This window comes from Thermobia domestica, chromosome 12 (assembly GCF_964235325.1).
Source record: "Thermobia domestica chromosome 12, izTheDome1.hap1.1, whole genome shotgun sequence".
Taxonomy (NCBI): Eukaryota; Metazoa; Arthropoda; class Insecta; order Zygentoma; family Lepismatidae; genus Thermobia; species Thermobia domestica.
Genome location: NC_137465.1, coordinates 229,123,737 through 229,142,112, shown reverse-complemented (window position 1 = coordinate 229,142,112; position 18,376 = coordinate 229,123,737). Strand labels below are relative to the sequence as shown.

At 35.3% G+C, this 18,376-nt stretch overlaps 1 protein-coding gene across 7 annotated transcripts in view; it reads right to left on the bottom strand.

The window, feature by feature from the left end:
• The window catches only part of LOC145667094 (uncharacterized), a 57,503-nt gene that overhangs the window by 25,742 nt on the left and 13,385 nt on the right, over positions 1–18,376 (bottom strand). For 6 of the 7 annotated variants that reach the window (XM_081734816.1, XM_081734819.1, XM_081734821.1 and 3 more), the window contains exons 4-10: positions 16,831–17,050; positions 14,676–14,829; positions 7,516–7,706; positions 6,829–6,919; positions 5,213–5,377; positions 3,748–3,881; positions 297–386 (exon numbers count right to left, since the gene is read on the bottom strand). In XM_081734816.1, coding sequence (XP_081590942.1) covers positions 297–386; positions 3,748–3,881; positions 5,213–5,377; positions 6,829–6,919; positions 7,516–7,706; positions 14,676–14,829; positions 16,831–17,050 — 1,045 coding nt within the window. The remainder of the gene's footprint in view (positions 1–296; positions 387–3,747; positions 3,882–5,212; positions 5,378–6,828; positions 6,920–7,515; positions 7,707–14,675; positions 14,830–16,830; positions 17,051–18,376) is intronic. The other variant, XM_081734820.1, reaches the window with a different exon arrangement.

The window sequence follows — 18,376 nt, the reverse complement described above, 5'->3', positions numbered from 1 at the left end:
TAAGCCTTATGCCCTGACGAAAACTGACCGTTAAAGCAATTGAAAAATACGCTTTAAAAAAAGCAATGAACGAACCTTAGTGTCATTATATTATTGTAAAATAAATTACCTTCTGTGCTTCTTTCATTTCCTTAACCAATCATTTCCATGCAGATTCCAGCACTAGAGGACTCGAAATCATTGGTTAATGAAATAAAATACACACACAAAGTAACTTCTATTTGTTTTATATACACTAATATAAAGTGCGTACGATCAACACGAAAACTTAAGAATTTTAAATAAACACTACTTACTTTGCGAACATTTCAGTAAGCTGTTTTTCCGTTACTTCTTGAGTAACATTTCCAACCCACAAAGAAGTATGACCTTCCGGATTTGCTGGACTGGGAAATAATAATAAAATTGTATTGTTTTAAGTTTAAATTCTTTAAAAGTAATATAATTAAATAGTTTATGCCTATGAATTCGAACAGAACACGTGCATCATCTAAGTTATCAATAGTCTTGTTTTAAGCAGTAACTTTGTGGTAATAAAAACACCTTTCTTTTATTTCTATCTTAAATAGAAGACTAACTTGACAACTCTCAAGTATCTTAATCTTCTTAACTAATGACTACATTGTTCCTTAAAGTCTTCTTACGTCTAGATTTTATATACCACCAATCAAAAGAATTAATATATTATCTATGATCTTGTCACCATCTCAATTAGTTTTCACACTCTAATCTCTAGCGACTACAATATATCGACATATGTCTATTCCATAACATTTTCTGTATGAACTCAAGACTCTGAACATTGTCTTAACAATAGGCAAAGGAAGATTTATATTATATCTCATACTTACACTGAGATAGTCATTTCAAAAGAATTCAGAATACAATTATAGACAGTAACAGGCAAAAGGTTGGCAAACAGTCATAGCATTTATAGATCTGGGGAAAGTAATTACGAACCTACGTAAGAAGCACATACGGTTGACTGTTAATCTTTCTTGAGTTTACCGTCCCGTTTCAGTACCGCAGTTATATGAGACACGGACTTATAGCTTAATGGAAGATCAGAACCACATGAGCTCCCACAGGGAATCGACCCTGGATTCCCACAGCCACTACAGTAACGCTAACCATTTACCCACGAGGAAACTCACTAGGCAACATAGTATTATCAACAATTTACATTATTATGAAATATATCACACCTTTTTTAGCTTTATTTTTCTCCTATAACAAAATCCATCCCAACATGAAATCACATGAACAACTTTGATGCACTAACGAACGAAATTGCTTCAATCTTTTATCACCGAAACTTCTATTCGTAATTGCTCTAAACTTTCCACAATAGCTCACATATATATCCACGTCTTGTCTACGATGACTACAAACTATCAACTCCCACAAGGTGCTCATATAGCTTTCTGAAGTTAGTTTTTCCGTTGCACGACATTGCTCGTTTTCAATACATTAACATTTCCCTTATGGCCTATCTTGAGACACAAAGTTTTGTTAATGGCATAGTTGGGGTACTGAACCGAGTGGCTATAGAACATTGTCAGTGGATTATCGGAAGCTGTACTGTTTAATACAGTGGTAGCATCTTCACTGGGATCAATTAAGGATGTGGTCTATTTCACGACGGCCGCACTACATATCGTCGTACTATCGCATTCACAGTAGAGCATTGAATAACAGATGAGTCTTTGCAGCACTGTTTAACTATCCTGAAGCAACTGAAGTGTGCACCAGACAGTGCTACAATGCACCTTCTCACTGTCCCAAGAAAATCTACGCACACGGTGTTTGTCCATCACAAAGCCTACTTGGCACACGCCGATGGGATCCAATCAGAAAATCCCATGTTCCAAAGGTGACCGTTCTACTACTGAGGCTATACTACATAGGCCCTATCCGAGCAAGAGTACATCAATACGAGATAGGAGGATCATTGTTTCTAAATCTTATGTTCCATTTCGGCCCCGAAGCTATATGATAACGTGGACCTATACTTTAACGTATGATCCGCATTTACGGTTGGCAAAAACCATGGTTTTTATTGAAAAAACCAAAAAAGCCGTTTTTTTTGGGGGGGGGGTTAAACCTGTTTTTTTTTTTTTTTTTTTTTTTTTTGTTTAAACCAGAATTTTTTGTTTAAATAATTTGCTCTAAGTATTTATATCATATACGGATAGAATAAGTTTGTCTCGCCTTGGTGTTATTATGCAACAACCGGGGTATGCTGAAAGGGTTCACATAAGCTAAAAATTCTAAACCGCTTCTCGGCTTACATCCGAGAGAAAATATCCTGCATTTGAACTCGAAACCGGGACTAATTGGCCTAAAATGCGATACGTCTGCCGATTCACTCACGAAGGACTCGTGATAAAAATACGTTGTACTAATCTTTACATACTTGTTAATACTGTCAAAAGTAATTTCAGAAGAACAAAAAGATAAACAATTGCACAAAAGAAACCATTACACAGAATTACATATGGACAATTTCAAAATACTGCAGAGTACAGAAGAACTAATTTAGTCCTAGTTAGTTCACTACGATTTTTATTAGTCCAAGTTAGAGAAATACGACGACTTAATTTGCATATCAGTAAGAAAAGTGAAAAAAGATACGAATTATTTGAGTTCACTTTGGCTCTGACCCACTTATACACAAATAGATACCAAAGATACTTCTGATTTCAATAAATGACTCTCGTGAGGTTTGTATGACCCCCCCCCTCAAAATATAAAAGTATGGCATTTCGATTAATTTTATCAATAGTAAACGGTGTTAAAACGAAACAATATTTAGAATTTCTTTGATTGCAATTGCAACACAGTAATAACAAACTATTAAAAAAAAAAGAAAAGAAAAGAAAAGAAACATTCATAAACTTATAAAAAAACCAAATGTTGCTTTTGTAGTATAATCTCTTTGAGTAATGAATGGGGAATTTAGGTCTAAATTTAATATGAATAATATACGGGAGTGAAACGTGATAACCCACAAAGTGTGTGTTCATCAAGAGTTTACGGACACTTACACTTTTACGAACAGTTTTCGTTTTTTGGTTTAAACCAGTTGTTTAAAAAAAAAAAAAAAAGCCAACGCTGACCGCATTACTAAGCTCTAATAGAGAATCGAACTCGGATCTACCGCAAAACACAGAATAATTAACTATTCAGGCAAAAGGGAACATCGGTATGATCATGTAGAGAAATTAAAGAACACAGACCTAAGAATTGCCATATTTGAAAATCAAAGTGAACGACAAGATAAAGTACCACAGCAAGTAAAATGTTTATAAGATGGCTGATTAATTAATTAGCTTCACAGAATAACAATTACACTACAAGTTCAAAATTACAAACGTAAAAAGACAATTGGTTGTATTTAATGTACACGGAATTACTATTTTTTTCGTCTTAATTTTGTGTTTGCCGTAACATTTCATACTATCAGCTCTTAATTAATATTTAATATTAATTACTTTATTTTAATAAATAGTTTTAGTACATAATTAATTAGTCTAAATGTCAATTTCGTATCGAAGGTACTATATGAGGCCAAATCTGAATAAGATAGGAAAGGTCCATTCTAACTCAATAACATACGCTCACAATTTTTTTTTTTTTTTTTTTTTTTGTCAATTCAACTTTTTTTTAATCTATCATCCTCTACCATGACGATCTGCTTCAAAATATAATGTGAGACAAAAAAAGAAAGAAAAAAGATATACATACTCCATCTTTGGGTCCACTAAAGGCTGTGCTCTTACAACAGGTACAGGTAAGTCATCTACTTCCTCGTCCGAGTAGTATATTTCACCTCCGAGAGATGTCGGTTCATCTTCTGCCATAAGAGCTTCAACTGCCGCCTGAACAAATAAATCGACTAATCATAAATAAATAAATAAATAAAAATCAGATAAAATAAAGATTTATTTAATATTATTTTAAACCAAATTAAGTCTATACGTTCAATGTATCTAGAAATACTCAAGTATCCAATAAGCTTGAATAATTACGCAGATCCAGAATCAGGTGCGCTTGTTTGCAGATTGTAGTCTTCAACATAGTATTAATGGAATAGATTCATGGATTGGATCTTAATATCACTAATAGGAAGGATCATTTCGAATACGCTCTATCATATTACCGTATGATTCCAGAATTTTCAGAGATCATGTAGAATGAAAATTAATGATTTTAATAAATTTAAATTTATAACTTCACTTCCACGAGGAGCAAACTCTCTCTCTCTCTCTTTCCAAACAAACAAACAAAAAAACCGTAATTATCCAAGAAATTGCACTTACTAACTTATGAATAATGTAAAATAAACAAGCAAATGCTACCTTATTTATTTAGATGCCCCGTCATTGATAACGTCTGACATGAGAAGGTTCACGCACCCCCAATTTCTGGAACGTTAAAATTAAAAACTCGTGTAAGCAGCGAACATCGGTACAATGTATTTTTCGTCCTACTTTTAATCATTAAAATTGTTATACACAGAGACAATCCAACAATACCGTGATTATTAACAGAAATCACTCTCGTGCCTAGCTTCCTTCGTCGCCGAGGAGCTGGAGCACGTATCACCATCAGACTGAATAAAGTCTTCGCTCCCATCGCTGGCATTGGAAATGCAGCATTTTTTAAAGCTGCGGACGACAAGATCCTCTGGAATTGAATTCCATGCTTCAATAATGCATTCGCACAAAAGGCGAAGTGCAGGTTTCTTAATTCGGCCAGTTGGCGTAGTTTCGTGTGCTGCAGTCGCCATAAATTCAGTGAATAGTCGCCGCAAGTGGTTCCTGAAAGGCCGGTTGATGCAAAGAGTAAAGATAGCTGTAACTTGTCATTTTATATTAAAACTTTTCTACTCTTGTAAAATTACTCACAATATTCCAGTATTAGGTTAATAAAAACTCCCCGTGATTTTAAATGCTTGGTGGCTCAGTCAATTCTACATTTCCTCGTGTATGCCGCGCACCCTGTTTTTTGCCTTCGTTTTTGTGCAGAAAAGGTGCGCGGCATACACGGATAAATAAGGTATATATATATATATATATATATATATATATGATTATCTTCTGGGTCATGTGTTCTAAAGACATCATCGCACAGACATATGAAGAGATTGGCCATAGGAGTTAAAAATACTCTATTTATAAAATAGAAAGAAAAGAAAGTTAAGAAATACCTGAACATTTTTATAGCGTTTCACAGCTGATGTGGCCCTTTCTTCGCTAAATCCCATTTCAACTAATTGTGAAATTTGAACTTTTTCTAATTCTTGTCTTGCGTCTATGCAGGAAGTATCTAATTTCAGAACGTTTTCAAAAGCTTTTTCAGCTTCTTTAAATAGCTGTAATGATATTAAAACAATTAGTAATTCCATCCTGTAGGAAAAAATTTCACAAATAGTAACAGTAATCATAATGCTCAACAGTAAATACTTTAGGTTCAGGAGATTAAAATGAGCATATAGACTGAGTAAAGTACCACATAAAACTTAGCAAAAACGAACATTACAAGTAATAACTGGCTGCAAACTATTTAACACCCAACATGAGTTCACGGACCTGATCCGAAGCCATACACAAGAAGAAAGTAATGCTAGGTTATAGTAATCCCAATAAATCCTGTGAAACATCTAGAACGTGTTATACAATATATTCAAAAATCATACAATATTCGCCTTAAAGCACGTGTAACCATTCGGACTGAATCCACAAGCAGGTATTCAGATGGGTAGCCGGTCGCACAGACGTTGAATGTCTGTTTTGGGTATAATGTATGGACGGGTTAGAGTTGTGCGTCCCTTTCAATAGCGAGGCCATATGAGACGTGAAAGTACAGCCTAACGTAAAATCGGAACTACATGAGCTCCCGCCGATAATCGAACCCGAACCGGGTCACAGCAATAAAGTTATTGTGTGGTGTGCTATGTCATCATACGAGGTGATGGGCCCTTATTGTTTTGAGGACGAGAATGGCCATACGATTAGTCACATCGAATCGTTACGTCGCCAGGCTTGAAACCTTAGTTCTGCAACAACTACAGATTTCCACATACTATTGACACAGCATGGTTACAACAAGATGGATCAACGTTCCACACAGCACGAATATCGATGGCTGCTTGTTTGGGGAACGTGTAATTTAGAAAAATAGTGGCATTGAATGGCCTCCAAGATCCCCTGATTTGCCAGCTTGTTACATTATTTTGTGGGGTCATCTTAAAGGCAGTATTCCTTAATCGAACTGAAGACGAAATCCGAGAAGCTATTGCCGAAATTCCAGTTGAAATGTTACATCAAACCATGAACAATGTAATGAAAAGACTACAGGAATGTCTGCATACAGGAGCTCACTTGCATGATGTCATCTTCGAAAATAAACTGTACTGTATATATTCTAAAACGGCATTTTTTTTACTATTAAATGATACAAATATGGTTTGAAACATTTGTTTTCATATAACTATTTCATTTTCAAAATTTTCCGTTTTTTTAAATCACGCTGTACAACTATTTAACAAATCGAGGAACATTCTCCGAAATGTACAAACAGCAATAAAAATCTTCGTTCACCTATCGCAAAGCTTGAGCAATTCTTTTCTTTCTGATTTAACTAATTTAGTAATCTTCTTAGTAATATTTTTAATGCAGAAGCTTCAAAATGTCAACGCTTTTATGTTCGATATCTTCAAATTTTTTTTACAAAAAAAGCAACGAACTTTTGTTGCTGGCAGTTCACTAGCAATTCTTAATAAGAATGTAAGAAGATAAACAAATGAAATGAATGGCTATTTACTTTTAATCCACGTAAAGCTTCTCCTTTCCTGTAATAACCTTTTGGGCCTTGTGGTGCTAAGTGTATTGCTTTGTCGGCATCTTTTAAAGCTCTAGAAAAGAAATTAAAAATAATATACTTTTTGTAATAGAACAATCTACATTTTAACAACATATCTTAAAACAATAAAAAACTTCATATAAAAAAATAAACATGAACACCACGAAAATAATGCAGGAAACCGCAAGCACAATCGTAAACTTCTGCTTAATGTATACACAAAAATTTCTTTCGTGGCTGAAGACATAATCATAAACTACACACAAAAATTGGATAGCAAACCAGAATACCAATACCTAAAGCATTAAGTGTGTGATTTCAATTAAGTAGTTCCGAAACGAGAATGCGCGTAGTTCAGGATTCGATTCCCCTGAGGGTATTAAACATCGGACAAGAACACGAATGATGGTTAAAACACTTAAGGTTCCGGTCATATACAATCAACGTTAAAACAATTGCCATCATCACAGTACGTGCGTGGTAGGCCATAGTTTACTGGCATTGCTCACATTTTAGAATGCTATCAGGAAAGTTACCATTACTTTTCCGTAAGAAGTGAACTCGAAATTTTGTTAAGATTATCTGCTACCACCACAAACCAACTAGATTATATTGCCTAGCAGTATCTATTGTAAGAAACACACTTACTTTTCATATTGTTCCAACTGACAATAACAAAAACTTCTATTGCCATAAAACCTATGATCACTAGGAACTAATCGAATGGCTTTCGTAAATAACGTTACAGCCTCTTCAAACTGTCCTAAACTTGCCATCATGTTTCCTCGAACAGCATGCCTTTCGCTCGCAAGCAGCACAGGATCCGTATCATCGCCCTGCTAACAAAAGCAAAAACACACAATTTACTGTTTGCTTCCCATTTGAATAGATTTACACGCACAAATTTCGATAGAGAATTGATCTAATCTTATATTCATCTACTCAGAACTATTCAGTTATTTCACTCATATAGCTTCTATTATGGATTCTTGGGGCTGCGGTTGCTCAGTGGTATAGCGTTCACTTCTGGTTCGATCTCATGTTGCGCCAACGCCAAGTAGACTTTGTGGTGGACAAACACCCTGTGTGTGGGTCTTTCCGGGTTTCTTCCGTTTCCTCCCACTATCTTCATTCCAGTATTTCATTCATTTCTCATCATTACCGTCTCCTTTAGCCCACATGGCATAATCGTGAAACGTAAAACTCAAAATTTCATTTCATTTCATTTTCATTATGGATTGTTGTTTCTTTCGCCGTCTATATTTACTTATTTTCTTCCAACGCATTTCTTCTCTTTCTGTAGTATCTTAAGGACCTTCAGTTTTGTTGTATCGGATGAAAGAAAGTCCAGAGGAAAAAGTTTACAAATAACATAAGCAAATACGGAAGTAACTCCTTCCACAAAATAGAACAATCTTTATTAGAAGACATACAAATTTTAACGATGGTCTTGTATGTTCAAATTGTGGCTCAATGGGAGCGCATATGCAATGCTTAGGCAAACGAAACTTTTTTTTTTTTTTTTTTTTTTTTTAATGTGAACATATCAACAAGTTAAACCTTGCTTTTCCTTCAAATTGTAACGTCCTTCTTTGTTCGTTACATAATTTACAAAGAAAGAAGAACCAGAAGTAAAGGACTCAAAATGGACGACCATCGGCCAAGCCTCGCTCAGACGTCTGTGTAAACTTTTCTTCCTTCTAATGTGCGATGGCTTGCAAGTCGTTTCCACGTAATAGTCTTTCATAGTAATATTTTTGTCTTTTCACATGTATAGAGAATAGTATATTGTTTCAATCATAATAGTCATTTTTCAATATTATATTGCTCAGAATTAATAGCATGTAGTTAATTTCCTTTTAATCTATACGTAGTTGTTTTGAACTAGCCAATCAGAGATATAGAGAGATTGGCCGGAGCGGTAGCATACTTCCGGTGCGAACCAAAACATGGAAGTAACCCTGTTGAATGACTCCGAGCATCGATAAAGAAAATCTATCTCATCGTCTTGTAATTAATGGTATTTAACGCAATTTCAGAGTGTATCTTTACCACGAAATGGTTTATTTTTCGGAAAGCGTAATTTTACTATGATGCATTTCATCGAAGGCAGGACAATTACAATGTTTGGCACTTTATCGATGTCACATGGAAGCTTGATTTTTTTTTTTTTTTTTTTTAAAGTTTTAGTTTTACATCCCACGGATATGCCGGCTAGGCTAAAGGACACGGGATGATAAGTAATGAATGAAATGGTGGAATGAAGAAAGTGGGAGATCCCCGAGGAAACTCACGCACACGGTGTTTGTCCACCAAAAAGTTCACTTGGCGGGAGCAGGGTTTGAACCCTGGACCCCAAGCACCAGAGCTGAACGTTCTACCACTGAGCCACCGTGGCCCCTTGAATTTTTTAATATTGAACTTGGAGCCACAGGAACTTTGCCAGGTAAAAACTGTTTACTCTAGTCAATAAGGAAAGGAATTTCTTCGTTGGCGAGATTGTTTATATTTGCATCGAGTTAAACATCAATGGAAACTAGTTGGTCTATGAAAGGTGATACGCATTTTGCACATACCGTGTTAGTGAAATAGAAGTCAGTTTCTTCGTGAGAAGAAAAGTTAAACACAAGTGATCATTACCGTGAATAGTAACGATAGGGCGTGGGCCAACTGAGTGTCGTAAACTAATAATCACTATATCAGCAATAAAATTATGTTTTGTAATAATTGTACTTCTTGAGAGTACTTAAAGAATACCATGTCGTTCTAAAGGTAAATAAACTCCATTCTGGTTAGGCTCCGATTCGCACCAACATGGTAGCATGCTACATTATTTTCTTGTGTTATATGTATCCAATAGTTTTAATGTACGTCTCAAATATCCTGTCTTATTATAACGAATGTCGCCACAAGCAATCATATTCTTGTCTTCGTCAGATAAATGCAAACCATGTTCAACAAAGTTTACAAATTCATTCTGTCCATGCTCATTTATGCTCTTGCACATTCAGGGTTTTGTGAGATTTACATCTGAAGAATATAAGAGTTGTTATTAACGACTACTACTTAGGTCAGGCACGTCGTTGACGGTGGGATCCCTAGTTGTATGTGTTCTATTGAATATCATACTTGATTGGGTGTATATAGCATCTCCAATGAATAACTCCACTGTTAATAATGTTACTGCCGCTACTTAACTAAATGACTGCGGCCATAGTTTATTAGGAGCTATGCCTCCTTTTGTCGTAGTTGGTTGCAGTTAAGAGTGGTTTGTAAAAGTGGAAATGTTATGTAATTTGGGAGGGTGCTATCAACTCAACCGGTCACATTGAAGTCTATACTTTGTAAAGTACCACACAGTTACTGTAAGCTTGGTGAAACTATACTATATGCAGTCCGTCTGGATATTGGCCTTGCGCAACTACCATTTCTACTCATATGTCTATCAGTGCAAGAAATCATAATGTCTTTACAATATCATCGCTATTCGATAACAATAATGTTCATACATGAGAGAAGTGATAAATTGTGTTTGTTAATTATTCACCTTTGTCGAACTTCAGCCTAGGAACTGGAACTGGAACTGATTCAGGTTTGCAATGATCAACGACGTTACTCATATGTAATTGTCTACGAAGAATGTTTACATCTGTTTCATTTCTGTTAATTGTCTCTGGTGGCTGTCTTTGTTTGAAACTATTCATTATTATATTAAATTGTTACTGAAAGTTGGAGAGCAGTAATACAAGGTAAAATATTTATATAAATTTTCATTTCTAATACAATACATATAATAATCATACGTGCTTAGATTTTTTTCTTTCCTCCGAAGTCAGTGCTGTGACAAGGGCCAGGCTTTTTTTTTTTTTTTTTTTTTGTACCATCTTCCTTAGTGACGCAACTGGTCCATAAATTTCTTTTCTCATTTTATTCCGTAGCACTCTAAGAAAGATACGACAGTAGTCAGATTTAACAGCACAAAATTAACCTAATATTTATCAAACAGAATTTCCATGACGATTCAGATTCCAAACTTCGGTTTATACTATTCACTATCTTTAAGAAATAGTTTTCTTTTAAGGGGGCAGACTACCAAAAACGATACAAAAGCTAACCATTTTTCTATTGCCCGTTTTTCGTAAGTGAAAAGAGATAATGAAATGTGACTTACCACAATAATAGATAATATTATTCACACCAGAAAATATGAATCAAAAGAATTTTCGGTGTTGCCACCTATAGAAATTACAGTGTGACTAGAATTTGAATTACTCAAAAATCTAGGTTAAGGCAGTGGTTAGAAAAATGAACTCAACGGTAATTGACAACTTATCATGTTGTCTTGGTTCCTTGTTAACTACTTTTTAAATAATAATTGTATTTATTTTGTATTGTTTATTACAAAATTATTTATTTTCTACTGTTTATTACAAAATAAATACAAATATTATTTAAAGAACATGTTGACACAAGATAAAACTGGACATTTTTACCTATTAATGTTTACTATTCTACATTAATTTCTCCCCTTTATATCCAGAAACTATCAATGTACGGTATGTGCTCGGAGCCGTAAGAAACCAAACGAGCGAAAGAGCTACCGTCATTACGTACAGCTTTCTACACTACAACACCAACAACAGAGTAACTGTTACGATGATCTGTAAACCACAAAGACCAAAAAGCAATATACTAAAATATAAGGTAGAAAGACAAATGGCTGAAGCAGAAAATAAAAAGTAAACATGAAAGGAACACTTAAAAAGGATCTTTGGAAGCTACAGGGAATTAGAGACTCTCGGAAACTTGGAGAAAACAGAAGAGGCATGAGATTTCATTCTCTAATCCGAGTTCGATCCATCATTACAAGACCTGAAAATGGAAAAAAAAATCCCTGCTACAGATGAGATAGCAGTAGGAATCATAAAAATGCGGGACAGACTGTGTAAGTTAATTAACAATATTTATAGAAAAGAGAACATGGTCCCAGACTTCAAGAAGAATTTATATATTAAAATGCTAGGTTTATATGTTTGTCTCCAATTTTTCGACAGTGAGTTCTCGGAAACTATAGGCTCTAGGAAAATGCCATTTTCACTGATCGATTGCAAATTTAGTGTAGATTGTTCATTTTTAATTGAATATTTAAAAAACGTGGCCGTTTTTTTTTCATTACATTTTTAGCGCTACACTGAGTGTTGAATAGCATCATATCCTATGAGTTATACATTCCAATACAACGTAGTTGTGTACAGGGGTTGTATATCTCTCAGGTGTTTGTTTCATGGCCAAATGTTAATGAAAGACGAAGAATAGCCATTTCTCTAGGCTAAAATGAATCTTTATTGTTTTAAAAAAAATGAAATCTTTGAGTTTTACGTCCCACGATTATGCCGGTTAGGCTAAAGGAGACGATAATGATGAGAAATGAAGGAAATGGTGGAATGAAGAAAGTGGGAGGAAGCGGGAGCCACTACAAAGTTCACTTGGCGCGAGCTGGGATCGAACCAGGAACCTCATGCACTAGAGGTGAACGCTCGACCACTGAGCCACCGCGGCCACCAACAAGAAAATAAATATCAAAATAGGAGATCACCTGATGAAAGACATACAGGAGCTATGTTACTTATCGAGTAAACAGCAAGTTATAATATGTGGAACAAGATGCAGAATCCGATACAAAGAAGCCGACTGAAGAAAACAAACCCTACTGGCCGGAAATATCAATACAGAAATGACGAAAAGGGTGAAGAACGCATATGTATATAATGGTATTGTATACATCTGAGGCATAGACTCAAAAAAACACCTTTGAAATGTGGTGCTACAGAAGGACGTTGAAAATTAGATGTGTAGAAACCGTAAGCTTTGAAATGAAAATTAGATGTATAGAAAATGTATCAATAAGAAGAGTGTTGGAAATGGTAGAAATGAAAAGGACAATATTAATTTGGAATGGAAAGTTGTGTAAAACCAAGCGAGAGATTGTTGATCCAAATAGCAGAACCACTGTATAGTATCACATCTATCTCCTTCACGTTTCAATCCTGACCCATTCAATTAGAGCCAGGACCAGGCGGTAGCATGTTGGCCAAAATCGAATACCGATCTATTGATTAGGTTCCTCCATCTTCAATTAAAATCAGACCAAACTATACAAAAGAGGCGGCAGCTGTGAATGGTTTGGAATTCCCATCTTATGACACAATGAAACGCTGAAAGAGAGAATTTAAACGTTGTCTTACAAGTCTACAGAATGACCCAAGAGAAAGTCGTTCCTCAATGGCTACAGAACCAAGTGTGGCAGCACAAGTTGAACAACTAGTGCTTGACGATGTTGTATGACTATTGTTTAAAACGGGAAGTAAACATTAATATTGTGGCAGAGCCCGTATTTTATGTATCAGAATTTTATTTTAATGATCAACTTTATTTATTTTAAGGATATTGGGTTTTGTGAAATATTAAAAATTATGTGGTGAAGGAAAACAACTGTTAAAATTGAGGTTAATGCAAGTTGGTAGAATTGCATTATTTTATTGTCAGCAGATAAAGTAAACAAAATGAATAATTGGTAGTCTGCGAATGCAGGAAGGAAATTTATGAAATGCGTTAACTATAACATTTATCACATTCTGTAAAAATCATGACTCGCAGTTGTAACATGTTTGTGAACATCCAACACATTCACGGATATGTAGAAATTGCCTAGAATCGGGAAATCAGAGCGTGTCGAGTGTTGCAGTTTTTAAGTCTTGACACGAGGAAAGAATTTGTTTTCTGAATGACAGGAGGTCACACGTGCCTGACAGCAGACGACGCCGCAGAATTCCGGAAATCAAGATCCGAACAAAACCGAGAGACAGCAGGTCTTTGGAGAGAATTGATCGTGCTCTTGAGAGAAGTCATCGTGCTTTTGATGGAAGTCCTACGGCTTTGATAGAGGCTCCAATCTTTTGATAGAGAAGTTCTACGTTTTCGTCGAAGTAGTTTGAGTTTATCGCTATAAAAGATCGAATGTGATTCACCGTAAGAATTCAAATAACAACATCGGTAATCCGATTTAGGAAAGACTAACAGCCAACGTTAGTTCCTCAGGAGCATTGATAGAGAGGCCATATTCAATGCAAATCATCAATTGACCAGCAACGCCTGTCCATAGCAGTATCAACCTGGCGATACTGAAATCAACATAGCAACACCGGAGGTCATCAGAGAACGTCGCTTGAAGACAACAGAAAGGTATGTGTTACTCCAATTCAGGATACAATTGCTCAATGCTCGATACGCGCTACTCGTCTGGCAAATATTCTAAATATCCGTCAAAATTCACAACATTTACACTAGCTACACTCTTTTCATAAGAAATACAGTTGTTTTTAATAATTGAATTGATGTGTTATCATTGTGACTTAATCCCCGATAGTTATGAGCTTAAGTTGAAACCTCTCGCTTATAAATCAGATTGTGAAACTTGCCCACTCATTCTAGATGGTGAGTGGAAGGTGATCTGCTCAATTCAACTTTTGCATCCCCAAATTCAGGCACGAATTGAGCGGGTTGTCAATATTGAGGGAGGGGGTCGACTGTTGACACAATATTACACGACACATTGTAAACAAGCAAAGTGGCAGCAGGGTGGACTACCCGATTGTTGACGCCCTTTCAAAAACAGCAACATGTACACTGTTTTGCTTGAACATATAACACAAGGACAAGTACCGTATGCTTTATTAAACAGAATGTTGAGTATGTATATTTGGCCCTGAAACCAAATAAATTAGTAAAATTACTAATTACATACTTACAGCAGTATTTTTCTTAAAATTTGTTTTTGGTTTAGTATCTTTATCTGTGGATGGCTGGCTCGAAGCATTTCTCTTGTTCATAGCTCCTGCTACGAACGCCGAATTCGGATCCAAAAATTCTTCTTCTGTTGAGCCTCCATCGTTACTCTTTATGCTGTAAAACAAAACAGAAAGGAGAAAAACGTTACTCAAGATATTTATTTCTATTTGATTAATTAAACTGACTTTATCTCCTTATGCAACACCAGAGTTATGGAAATGGAGAAGTACTACTATTTACTGAAACACTGATCCATATCGGGAGATGAATTCAATGCAATTGGAGTGCGCATAAATCATACAAAGGCGGATCTGTTTCCATCCGGACAAATTGAAGTTTTCCTTACTTAATATATTCCACTATAGATCATGTTCGATGAAATGGTTGACGGTGTTCAATTAAATTACTTAAGTACATATTGTTTTCAACTTTGAAATTAAGTTTTCGCTTTGCTCAATATTTCCTTGAAAGTGAGTACAATCAATTAGTTGCTATTTAAAGGACTAAGTAAGTGATGTACACAAAGAATTACGGTTTTTGTGTACAGACGTGTATATACTTACTTCAATTTTGAATATTGGTAATGAGGAGACAACATAATTTGTAGCAAGGGAAATTTAATAATAATCCATTACCCTTACCCGTCCAAGTCATCATAATCATTGTTTTCTGAAATGAATGAAATTTATTAACCATTTGCCTTATGACTTTTTCCCAAATGTTGTCCAACAAAATACTTTTTTTATTGTTTATTTTTAAACTACTTACATGGCATAGCCTACAACGAATCAATTTCGTTCTACAACCTATCATAACCAAGATATTGCAGTTAAAAAAAAAAAAAAAAAAGTGTCTTTTATTAGCCCGAGTTTACTCGGAGCAATATTATATGCATCGAAATTGTGTTACTTTCTTATGATTATAAAGCTTATTAGGTTAGCCAACTATTGTGTATGTGACGCAATTTTGGGTAAAAGAGGCAAAAATAACAAAATGTTACTGGTACAGATCGAGCATTTGGTTACTAAACCGAGTTAACTAGGAACAAACTCTTTATCATCCACGATATGCATCTGCCACACATACTGTATTTCTACATTTCAAATATTAGGTGCTGTATGATACACGGAAATGGTGCAACACATAAAGTCACATTGCAGTCAGGGCAATATTAACGAGATTCCCTTCTTATTTTCTTGCCACGGGCATCACGTACTCTGGAACACACATCGCACTGCCTTGTAAGATTTGACTTCTTGTCTGTGGGTGGCAAAGCTCTAGGAAATGATGATCTGAAAGTCACAGTGGAGTTGGATGTGTACTTGGTCGTTCAACTTTCGGTGACATTGATGGGATATGATACCGCTTTATTATGTCATTTACAATTTCAAGCCGGTATTCCAGATGTTTTGGTGTCACTGCATTTTTTGCACAGGACATATGAGTTCCATTCTGCTAGATCAAGGAGATTAAAGATTTTCTTGTAGTATTTCTTGCCGCGCTTCATGAGCGTTCCATAATCTGCAAGATGTTGGTCAATGCCATAGACCTCATTCAAAGTGTCGTTGTACTCCACAACAACTATAGGTCTTTCTATCATTTGTTGCTCAACACATAAATTAAAAGTTCTACTATAGAGGCATATATCGGCGGCGAAAACAGTGTAATTAAACATGCGAATCTCTGTGTACGAACTTCACTTACCAAATACAACGAGGAACTAATCAAGTCCAAAACTATACGAGCAAACACCAAAATGACATTTTTTTTACAAAATTTCCCCCGTTAACTCAGGAGAATAATATAGTGAATGTTTTTAAATCCGAGTTAACTCAGGAGAATAATACTGTGGATGTATTTAAAATCCGAGGTTACTCGGGCTAGTAAGGCAAGTGGTTAATCATGTAGAGCTTGTTCAAGCAACGTAACTCTTTTAAAAAAGAAATAAGAAAGAAGATTGCACTGAGGATGTAAAAAATCATGGCTGAAACGCCCGCCTTAGGGTTACTATTTGGATAATTTATTAAAGTATTAACCTATATTTTCCCACATATCGTGACAAAAATCTTAACCTTTTAGGCTTATTAAAGAGAGAATAAATAATTAAAGACTTACCTTTTATTGTGTTTATCAGAACTTCTTTTATTTTGTGAATCTACTTTATTCGATATAGCTTTATTTTCTTTTTCTGCTTTTTTCTTCTCCTTTAATCGTTTCTTTTTAGCCCGTCTTTTTTCTGCTTTCTTCTTTTCCCGTTCTTCTTGTTCCACTAATTCCTGTGCATTTTTCTCGGCTAATTTCGGGTTTCGAACGGGTAACGTACTCTCATTTTCAACTGAAACAATGTATTTAGCAAAACGTAAGTTTTATTATGAAGAAAGGATGTAGGATATATTACTAAATTATAATTGTGTTCAAGCTTAATTCACAATGTAATCGGGGCCTTATTATAAAACATATATCAATTCCTGAACAAGAAGTTGTGCTTTGGTATAAAATATCTACACATTTTGTCATAGGCACTATAGAAATGACAAATTTAATGAAATCTTTAGCGTTTTAACAGACACAATCCCGCACATTTTGTTGACATTAACACTTACCTATGACGTGTCCTGGGAATCCTGATTGGACTGTTTTATTTTTAGTACAATTTCGGCAACTAATTTTGTTGCCTTCGACTGTAAGACACTAATGAAGAGCATCGGTTTCACAAATATTTACATGCAGAGGAAAAAGAAGAACGCAACCGAAGTGAAGCTACACATTTTATGAAATGAAATCTTTGAATTTTACGTCCCACGGTTATGCCGGCTAGACTAAAGGAGACGGTGATGATGAGACATGAGTGAAATGGTGGAATGAAGAAAGTGGGAGGAAACGGGAGAACCCCGAGAAAACCCACGAACACGATGTTTGTCCACCACAAAGTTCACTTGGCGGAGGCTGGGATCGAACCCGGGACCTCAAGCACCAGAGGTGCTACACATTTTATATTCGTACCTCTAAATTTTTAATTACTGTGTTAGTTATCAACTATGTTTCAAAAACTTATTGCTGATTTTTTTTCCCCCGAAGCTTTTCATTAGTGTCTGGCAGTCGAACGTAAGAGCACTGTTTGCTGAAATCGTGCTAGGAATATAACAATCAGATTAGGATTGTTAAAAATCAAATTCTGACACTAAGTAAGTGTTAAAAATCAAATTCTGATAGTAAAGAAGATGACACATATGCAAATGAAATCTATGTTAATACTTTGAAAACTAGGATAAAATGGAAAGTGAAAAATATTCAACAGAAAGATAACACCTTACAGATCTGACGTAACCGTTATGTTAAATGGTGCGACACCTGGTCATAGAAATATTTAATATACTAGTAAAGATTAAATATTTCATAATTTTACAAAGTAGACCTCAAATTCAATATTCTATTCAAAACAATATACAAATCTATGATAGGTAGTTTAGAATATTGCCAAGTGATTATTGTACATATGGTTTGCTCATCGAACATATGCAAAAGCCACTTAACCTTTGTCCGAGCAAGCTATTTTTGTAACGTAGACGGCAACTGGGGCCTTACCAACTCTATTAGCCTTACAAACTCGATATGTTCATGACTTTAACTTCGATCAAAGATAGAAGAATTCAGAATTTTA